At 46.2% G+C, this 10,017-nt stretch overlaps 1 protein-coding gene across 1 annotated transcript; it reads left to right on the top strand.

Annotated features, from left to right (window-relative positions):
• Positions 1-1,189: 1,189 nt before the first annotated feature.
• On the top strand, positions 1,190-9,780 carry pifo (primary cilia formation). Its single transcript, XM_033042965.1, has 6 exons — positions 1,190-1,284; positions 1,423-1,562; positions 3,756-3,848; positions 6,268-6,404; positions 7,291-7,408; positions 9,542-9,780. The coding sequence occupies exons 1-6, from the start codon at positions 1,266-1,268 to the stop codon at positions 9,608-9,610; spliced, it is 576 nt and encodes a 191-aa protein (XP_032898856.1). The 5' UTR covers positions 1,190-1,265; the 3' UTR covers positions 9,611-9,780.
• The last annotated feature ends 237 nt before the right edge of the window (positions 9,781-10,017 follow it).

Here is a 10,017-nt window from a genome sequence, read left to right as displayed (position 1 = left end):
AGAGATATGAAGACTATAATAGGCTTTATTTATATTTCTACGATTCTACAGACCTTGGCTGGGAACCTGGGGCTCACCAAAATTGTTCCCAATTGGGCCCCGCACCTCCTAAGGCCGGCCCTGCCTGTAAGGCCAGGCTACAGTCTATGTAGACCCTTTAAGACTTGGTGCACGGTGGCGCAGCAGTAGAGTTAAGGGCCTGTCCCACCTGGGCGTTATTTGTGCGTCATTTCCGCATGGCGCGTGGTGAGACGTGGAGGCGAAGGCAGTGACGCGGATTTTGGGATTCACATAATCTTCGCACGACACCTGCGTGACGGGCAAATTACGCCCAAGTGGGACAGGCCCTTTATGGTGCCAGAGAACCAGGTTCGATCCTGACTACGGAGTTTCTCCCTGTCTGTACAGAGTTTGTACGTTCTCCCAGTGACCACGTAGGTTTTATCCAGGACCTCCGGTTTCCTCACACACTCCAAAGGTTTGTACAGGTTTGCAGGTTAATTGGCTTGGTAAAGATTGTAAGATGTCCCTAGTGTGTGCAGGATAGTGCTAGTGTAGGGGTGATCGCTGGTCGGCGCGGACTCTGTGGGTCGAAGGGGCTGTTTCCGCACTGCATCTCTAAACTAAACTCAAGAGGAGTTCGAACCCAAAACATAATCTATCCATTCCCTGCACAGATTCTCGCCCTTAAATGCTTGTCCAATCTCCCCTTAAATGCACCCCCACTGTTCTCTGTGGAAACAAGGAACTGCAGATGCTGGGTTTATTAGAAAGGACACAGAGTGCTGGAGTAACTCAGCGGATCAGGCAGCATCTGTGGAGAACATGGAGAGGCGACATTTCGGGTTGGGCCCCACTGTTCACTGCAGGAGAACAGGTTCCACATCTCGTGTCCTTTGGGTCAAGTTTCTACTCAGGTACTGGCCGGGGATTACTCGGTGACGATCCGACAATGAGAGTGTCTGTTCCCGCTCCTCCCCACAAGGTGAAACTCCCTCCTGCAACGCTGCCCGGGACCGCGTGGGCTTCCTCCCTGAGCTCCGGCTGCTGTAGACCCTGGAGACTCCCGGTTACCGGTGACCCGGGACCCCGCGGGGAGGAGAGGGGGGGCTGTAACACCTCGTCTCCCTGGCAACAGGTTGTAACAACTCGTCTCCAGGGCAACAGGTTGTAACAACTAGTCTCCCTGGCAACAGGCTGTAACTCGTCTCCAGGGCAACAGGTTGTAACAACTCGTCTCCAGGGCAACAGGTTGTAACAGGGCGATGTCGGCGGCATGGAGCGGTGAGTGGGGAGGGGAAGGGGGTGAGGGAGCGGGAAGAGGGAGGGAGGGCGGGTTGAGGGTGTGAGGGAGCGCTGAGCGGGTGAGTGAGCTCCGCTGCGCTACATTGAACTGCTGTGATGTTTTCCCTGTTCCACCAGCTTCACGGAATGCGCTGCCCCTGGACATACCCGAACGAAAGCTGTTTCCACTCCACTGGGCGAACGACAGACTGGGGAACGAGTTCCCGCCCATCAGAGGAATCCCCAATTGCGGACCTGGTCGCTACGACACCTTTTCTGTACGGTTAAAGTGATTATTAATTATACTCAACAGTGACTTTAAAGACACTCACGGCATAGAAACAGGCCCTTCAGCCCACCATATGCACCAGGATGTTTGGTTTGGGAACGGCTCCATCCAAGGCCGCAAGAAATTGCAGCATATTGTGGACGCAGCCCAGACCATCACACAATCCAACCTCCCTTCCATTGACTCAATTTATAGGCCCCCTCTCCCATCAGGCGAAAGATACAGAAGTGTGAAAACGCACACCTCCAGATCCAGGGACAGTTTCTTCCCGGCTGTTATTAGGCAACTGAACCATCCTACCATAACCAGAGAGCGGTCCTGAACCTCATTGGAGACCCTCGGACTATCATTGATCGGACTTTGCTGCCTTTACCTTGCACTAAACATTATTCCCTCATCATGTATCTTCTATACACTGTAAATGGGTCGATTGTAATCATGTCTTGTCTTTCCGCTGACTGGATAGCACACAACAAAAGCTTTTCACTGTACCTCGGTACACGTGACAATAAACTAAACTGAGCTGAACTGAACTGAGTCCGCAACGACCAGCGATCACCCGTTCACACTAGTTCTATATTATCCCACTTTCCCATCAAGCCAAGTCAAGAGTGTTTTATTGTCATATGTCCCAGATAGGACAATGCAATTCTTACTTGCTGCAGCACAACAGAATATCTATCCACTCCCTACCCACTAGGGACATTTTACAGAAGCCAATTAACCTACAAGCCTGCAGGTCTTTGGAGTATCGGAGGAAACCCAGGCAGTCACAGGGAGAACGTACAAACTCCGTACAGACAGCAACCATAGTCAGGATCCATTGTCCTAGCCTTCATTAGGTTTGTAGAAATAAAGAACTGCAAATGCTGGTTTACACCAAAGATAGACACAAAATGCTGGAGTAATTCAGTGGGTCTGACAGCATAGAGTCATAGAGAGTGGCCCACACTGACAATGTCCCATCCTCACTAGTCCCACCTGCCTGCATTTGGCCCATGACCCTCTAAACCTGGCCCATCGGTTTACCTGTCTATTTTTTTCTTAAAGGTTGCAATAGTCCTTGCCACAACTACCTCCTCTGTGAAAAAGTTACCCCTCAGTTTACTATTAAATCTCTGGAGACCAAACATCGTCTAGACGACCGTTTCGTTAGACTCTTGTGCTCGGTCCACTGATGCTAACAGCATCTCCCGGTTGCCAAACATTTCAACACCCATTCCCACACGGACCTTTCTGTCCTGGGCCTCCTCCATTGCCAGAGAGAAGCTACAGGCAAATTGGAGGAATAGCACCTCGTATTTCACTTGGGCAGCTCACAATCCAACGGTATGAACATTGAATTATTTAATTTTAAGTAACTTCTACTAACACTCCTCTCCCCTCACCCTTCCTCCACGTTAGTGATTTAAACAGTTCCACAGTTCTCCACATTGTATTCCTCTTGAGATCACATCTTCCCTGGCCAACAATTGGCCTAGCTGGGCACCTCCCTGCCTGTGGTCCTTGCATAGCCTCCAGCTCTTCACCCCAACCCCCTCCACCCCCCTACTTTCAGTCTGAAGAAGGATCTCAACCCAAAATGTCACCCATCCTTTTTTGGCTGCCTGACCCTGTGTTACTTCAGCAATTATAGTCATAGAGTGAGATAGTGTGGAAACAGGCCCTTTGGCCCAACTTGCCCACACCAGCCCACATTGTCCCATCTACATTAGTCCCACCTGCCTGTGCTTGGCCAATATCCCTACAAACCTGTCCTATCCATGTACCTGTCTAACTGTTTCTTAAACGTTGGGATGGTCCCTGCCTCAACTACCTTCTCTGACAGCTTGTTCCATACACCCACCACCCTTTGTGTGAAAAAGTTACCCCTCGGATTCCTATTTAATCATTTTCCCTTCATCTTGAATCTATGTCCTCTGGTCCTCGATTCCCCTCACTCTGGGCAAGAGACTCTGTGCATCTACACAATCTATTCCTCTCATGATTTTATACACCTCTGTAATATCACCCCTCATCCACCTGCGCTCCAAGGAATGAGTCCCAGCCTACTCAACCTCTTACCATAGCTCACACCCTCTAGTCCTGGCACCACTTTGTGCCTTTCATTAGATTGTATTGGGATTGGTCTGCTGTTCATTATGTTTCCAATTTTTCCATATTTCCACTTTTTATTTTATAGAAAAACAGTCTGTCGGCTAACCTTGGGAAGAAACCAGAGAGTAAAATGGGATACACTCTGGGAGCAAGAACATCGGTTCGATTCTCGTCTCAGGTAGACAATGAATTGGCTTGAAACAATTACTTATGTTTAGTGATAAACATTGTGTATAAAGTTTCTGTGGAGTGTTTTCAGTGGAACAGTAAATGTTTAGCAATTAAGCAGACAATAGTTCAGTTCAGAGATACAGCATGGAAACAGGCCCGTCAGCCTACTGAGTCCACACCGACCTGTTCACACTCGTTCTATGTTATCCCACTTTCTCATCCACTCCCTACACATTAGGGGCAATTTACTGAGGGCCAATTAACCTACAAACCTGCACATCTTTGAGATGTGGGCGTGTGTAATGTACTAATCTTCAACTCTTGGACTTAGTATGATTGTGTCCATGAATAGTAAGGTTTTATATTGACCTGTATGCAAAGAGGAAATATCACTCTACCTAGGTATACGTGACAATGAAACTGGAGCACCCGGAGGAAACCCATACTGTCACCAGGAAAACGTGCAAACTCCACAAAGACAGCACCCGAGGTCAGCATCGAACTTGGGTCTCTGGAGCTGTGAGGCAGTAGCTCTACCAGCTGTGCCACCTTTTGTAAACAGAATCGGGGCTGCTGTTATTGTGGGCAGTTGGTTTGTGGAAGTTGTCAGTTTCAGTTTCAGTTCAGTTTAGTTTATTGTCACGTGTACCGAGGCTTTTGTTGCGTGCTAACCAGTCTGCAGAAAGATAATACATGATTACAATCGAGGCATTAGTGTATAGATGATACATGATAAGGGAATAAGGTTTAGTGCAAGGTAAAGCCAGCAAAGTACGATCAAGGATAGTCCGAGGTAGATAGTAATTCAGCACTGCTCTCTAGTTGTGGTAGGATGATTCAGTTGCCTGATAACAGCTGGGAAGAAACTGTCCCTGAATCTGGAGGTGTGCGTTTTCTCACTTCTATACCTTTTGCCTGATGGGAGAGGGGAGAAGAGGGAATGGCCAGGATGCGACTGGTCCTTGATGATGCTGCTGGCCTTGCCGAGGCAGCGTGAGGTGTAGATCGGGTCGATGGAAGGGAGGTTGGTTTGTGTGAAGGTCTGGGCTGCTCCCACAATTCGCTGCAATTTCTTGCGGTCTTGGATGGAGCTGTTCCCAAACTAAACTGTGATGCATCCTGATAAAATGCTTTCTATGGCGCATCTGTAGAAGTTGGTGAGAGTTGTAGGGGACATGCCCAACTTCCTGAACATTCTAAGGAAATAGAGGTGTTGGTGTGATTTCTTGGTCATTGCTTCAATATGGGTGGTCCAGGAGAAGTTGTTGGTGAGATTGACTCCCAGGAATTTGTTTTCAACCATCTCTACTTTGGCACCATCAATGCAAACTGAGGTATGTGAACCGCTTCACTTCCTGAAGTCTATCACTGTCTCCTTTGTCTTGCTGACTGAGAGAAAGGTTGTTGTCTCGACACCAGGACGCAAGGTTCTCGATCATCTTCCTGTGCTCTGGCTCATCATTAATTGATATCCGGCCCATATTGGTGGTGTTGTCTGCAAATTAGATTTGTACATGACTGCACCTTCGTGGGTGTACAAGGAGTAAAGAAGGGGGCTGAGAATTCATCCTCACGGAGTGTTGAGGATTATCATGGAGGTTGATTTGTCCCCTATCCTCATTGATTGTGGTTTGTTGCAGACCACAGTTGCAGAGTGCTGACACCAAGTCCCACGAGTTTGATGATAAGCTTGGATGGTATAATGGTATTAAAGGCAGAGCTGTAGTCTATGAGTATGAGATGTGTACTGAACGCGATGCTGTATCTGCTCCAGGAATTCTGTTCCCACTGAGCAAACCAAATATTGGAAGCGTAGGTAAATGATGATGTTTGATCATCATGGGTGACTGAAGAGCGTCCATCTATCCTGGTTCACCTGTGTAACGATATCTGTACAGTGGCGCAGTGGGTAGAGCCATTGCCTTGCAGAACGTTCTCCCTGTGGCTGCGTGGGTTTCCTCCCATGTCTCAAATATGTGCGGGTTTGTAAGTTAATTGGCCCTCTGCAAATTGCCCCTAGTGTAGGGAGTGGATGAGAAAGCGGGATAACATAGAACGGATGATTAATGGTCAGCTTGGTCGACTGAAGGACTCAGAAAAAGGGGGATCCTTGTCAGTTCCATTAACTCTGCAGATCATGGCTGACGTATGATCCAACCACACAGATCTATTTTTGTCCTGCCTCCAATACCAGTGGCTGACAAAACTACATCAGTGGACACGCAAGGAATTGCAGATGGTGGAACCTTGAGCTTGTGCTGGAGGAACTCAGCGGTTCAGATAACATCTGTGGAGGGAAAGGACAGGCGACGTTTCGGGTCAAGACCCTATATTAGTTACAGGTTTAAAGTTGGCGTCAAATTTTACTCATTCGCTGTCCTGATGTTTTGCAAACTATCCTTAGTGTGTTAATGTGTTCTTTGTAGAAGACTAGATCTCCCGGCCCCGCAGTGTATCCTAAACGGTTTGGAAGAGATCAGAGTTTCAAACCATCAAGTGCACCCTTTGGTTCCTCTTCTCAAAGGAGTAAACCGTTCCCGTCGAGTAAACTTCACGTTCCTGGGTAGGTAAAGCGATCTAAAAATTCACCGTGCCTCCAGTAATCTCTGTTCTTGCTTTCTTCATCCATGAGTTTTGGCCCAGATTCACTTTTGGGCTCACACCTGCTTCTTGCCTTTGTCCAACAATCTGCCTATCAGGGAACCCCCTTGTCTGAGAATCAGTCTGAAGAAGGGTCTCGACCCAAAACGTCGCCTATTTCCTTCGCTCCATCGATGCTGCCTCACCCGCTGAGTTTCTCCAGCATTTTTGTCTACCCTTGTCTGAGGTCATCCGTTGCCAGCCGTGATTTTCCGGCCCCTTCACTCTTGCGGTTTTCTTTCCTGCTCCCTCCCTGCAAACAGTCTGAAGAATCGCCACCTATCCATTTCTCCAGGGATGCTGCCTGACCTGCTGAGTTACTCCAGAATATGTCATTCTTTGGTAAACCAGCATCTGCAATTCCATGTTACTACTTCAGAGATTCACTTCCAGGTCCCAGTTGCTCCTGCTCAACTTAACCCTTGCGATACTTTCACATCATGGTATGACGGCCTCCACAGCCGTCTATGGCAATGAATTGCACAAATTCCACCCCTGACTAAAGAAATTCCTCCTCATCTCCTTTCTAAAGCGTCCTTTTATTCTGAGTCTAGGGCCTCTGGTCCTAGACTCTCCCACTAGTGGAAACATCCACTCCACATCCACTCTGTTCAGGCCTTTCACTATTCGGTAAGTTTCAATGAGGTTCTCCCTCATCCTTCTAAACGCCAGCGAGTACGGACCCAGAACCGTCAAAACTTATTAGATCCTTTCCTATAAAAAATATATATATTACACTTGTTTTTAATTGATGTTGTACTTAGCCAACAAAATTAACCTGAAAATGATTTGTTTCCCCTTATTTGTAGTCCTGGCACGTATGACCCCCTCACACCAAGAAACAGGCATGTTACTTGGCCAATGAAGTTTGATTCTCCAGACTGGAGTTTAGTCCCTGCTCCAAAAAAGCGTACGTTGCGGATCGAGGTATGCCTACTGAAGTTGGAATGTTCTTGGAGCTGAATTTGTCATCCGCTCCAAACACTGCTAGTTCAAAATATTATAATAGGTTGCTTATATCTTGCGTGGAAGTAGAAAAGGCTTCAACCCTTAAAATGGTGGACGCAAAGTGTTAGAGTAACTCAGTGGGTCTGGCAGCATCTCTTGAGAACATGGATAAGAGATATTTTGGGTCAGGACCCTTCAACTGATTTTGACAAAGAAATTGTGATAATATTCAGAGCTTTCCTTTAGTTGATGAATGGGTGACTTGGCTAAAGGAGCTGAGTTTTTGGTTGGCAAATTTGCTGATGATACAGGGATAAATGGGTTACAAAGTTGTGATGATTCAACAAGCTTGCAAAGAGATACAGATAGTTTAAGTAGGCATAAAACTGATATATACTGTTTGATGTAGGTCTGAGATTGAGTATAGAAGTTGGGAAGTCATGTTGCAGTTGTAAAAGACGTTGGTGAGAGCGCATTTAGAATATTGTGTTCAGTTCTAGGTATCATGTTATAGGAAAGATGTTGTCAAGCAGAAAAGGGTACAGAGTAGATTTATGAGGATATTGCCAGGACAAGCTGGGTCTGAGCTAAAGGGAGAGGTTGAGTAGGCGGGGCCTCTATTCATTGGAGCGCAGGAGGATGAGGGGTGATCTTATAGAGGTGTATAAAATCATGAGAGGAATAGATCGGGTAGATACAGCGTCTCTTGCCCAGAGTAGGTGAATCGAAGACCAGAGGATATAGTTTTAAGGTGAAGGGGAAAAGATTTAATAGGAATCTGAGGGGTAACTTTTTTACACAAAAGGTGGTGGGTGTATGGAACAAGCTGTCAGAGAAGGTAGTTGAGGCTGGGACTATCCCAACGTTTACGAAACAGTTAGACAGGTACATGGATAGGACCGGTTTGGAGGGATATGTACCAAATGCAGGCAGGTGGGACTAGTGTAGCTGGGACATGTTGGCCGGTGTTGGCAACCTGGGCCGAAGGGGCTGTTTCCATGCTGTATAACTCCATGACTCTATCCACTTTCATAGAGAGAATGTTAAAACAAATTACTTAAATGGAATTAGACCTCATAATGTTCTGATAGAGATTTCAGGGTTCAAGACAGCAAACACAGTTGGCATGCAGGTCCTGCAAGTGATTAGCCATAGAAGGCTAATGGACCGATGGCCTTTATTTCAAAGGAAATGGATAATTATATGGAAGCTTGCTTTCATCCAGCCTCGTGAGGGGCTAGTGAGACTACACCAGGCACGTGCCGTCAGGATAGGCAAGGTAGGCACTGCCCACCCTGACTAAAATTATAAGATGATAATTATTAAATATAAATAATAATGGCACAGGAGAATTATGCCTACCGAAGAGATCGATCTCTTAGGTAGGCATAATTCTCCGTGCCTTTCATCTGCAGTACATGTAACACGCAAAGGTCTGTGCAGCTGACGTGCTGTTGACGCTGCTTCAAGCCTTCAATGACAAGGGGAGCTGAAGGCAGCTGAAATTCCGCCTTTGTAGCGCGGACTGCGCATGCGCAGCGCTAGTTTCTTGGGGTTTTTTTCAAACATGGATTGTCATTATCTTAAGAGTATCTTAGGAGACATAGAGAGAAGAATGGAGTTTGTGTACAAATAATATGGTAAGTAGAGCTATATGTTTTTAAATACCATATTTCCGGCAATGAAGACGTTATTTTTTTACCCAAAAATAAGGCACGAAAATGTACCTGCATCTTGGGGGCCGAAGGTTAGGTTGTTAGCCAAGAAAGATAGACTTGGCTGTCCCTCAGTACAGCGACATCAAGAACAATGTTGCTTCACTGAGGGATAGCCAAGTATATCCCTCATTGCTAGCAGCTGATGGGAAGCGGGTTTAAAAGGACAGCGCCGCTGGGGGGGTAGAGAGTTCCTTTCACAGCGTGTGGGGAGTCTGGCCGGGGGAAAGTTGCGGGGACAATTCCCCTTGCGGTATCCAGAAGTTTGGGCCTAATTTCAGAATAGGCTCTTGACACTTCTCGACTTAAATGTAAAGGCATTAAGAATTTTGTAGATCATATTAAAATTGATTTGATAGCAAGGATGGAAACTTTTGACTAAATGTTTTATTTTTAGCTTGCTAGTGACAAGGAATTTCGTAAGCACAGGAACAGAGTGGCATATTTCAGCTTGTACTACAACTGATAACATCAAAGACGGAATGGTCATGGAATATCATTCACTGCAGCATCATCGGAACCAACAATGGGTGAAAATAGTGATAATTGGACCATCTTTTATAATGCTGTCCGCAACATACTCTGTAAATGTGTCAGTATAATGTCTTATTAAACAAAAGCAACTTTGTCAATTTATCTTTTGTAGTTAGAAAGTTGTGTGTTAATTGACAACTGCCTGTGCTTGGAGTGTTCTCACCAACACATATTTCAACCAACTCACTAAAACAGATCTGTATTGTTTGTAACTAAGTTGTGTGTTGGTCTCCCTAAATCTATGGATTATGATGATGAACTGAAGTTCTTACTTATAACTCTGTAGGTTGTTTTATGAACTTGCAGAGAAAAGATGTTTGTTCTTAAGGGGAACATGGG

This window comes from Amblyraja radiata, chromosome 24, assembly GCF_010909765.2.
Source record: "Amblyraja radiata isolate CabotCenter1 chromosome 24, sAmbRad1.1.pri, whole genome shotgun sequence".
Classification (NCBI taxonomy): Eukaryota; Metazoa; Chordata; class Chondrichthyes; order Rajiformes; family Rajidae; genus Amblyraja; species Amblyraja radiata.
The sequence above is the reverse complement of the archived record's forward strand: the minus strand, read 5'-3'. Positions and strand labels throughout refer to the sequence as shown.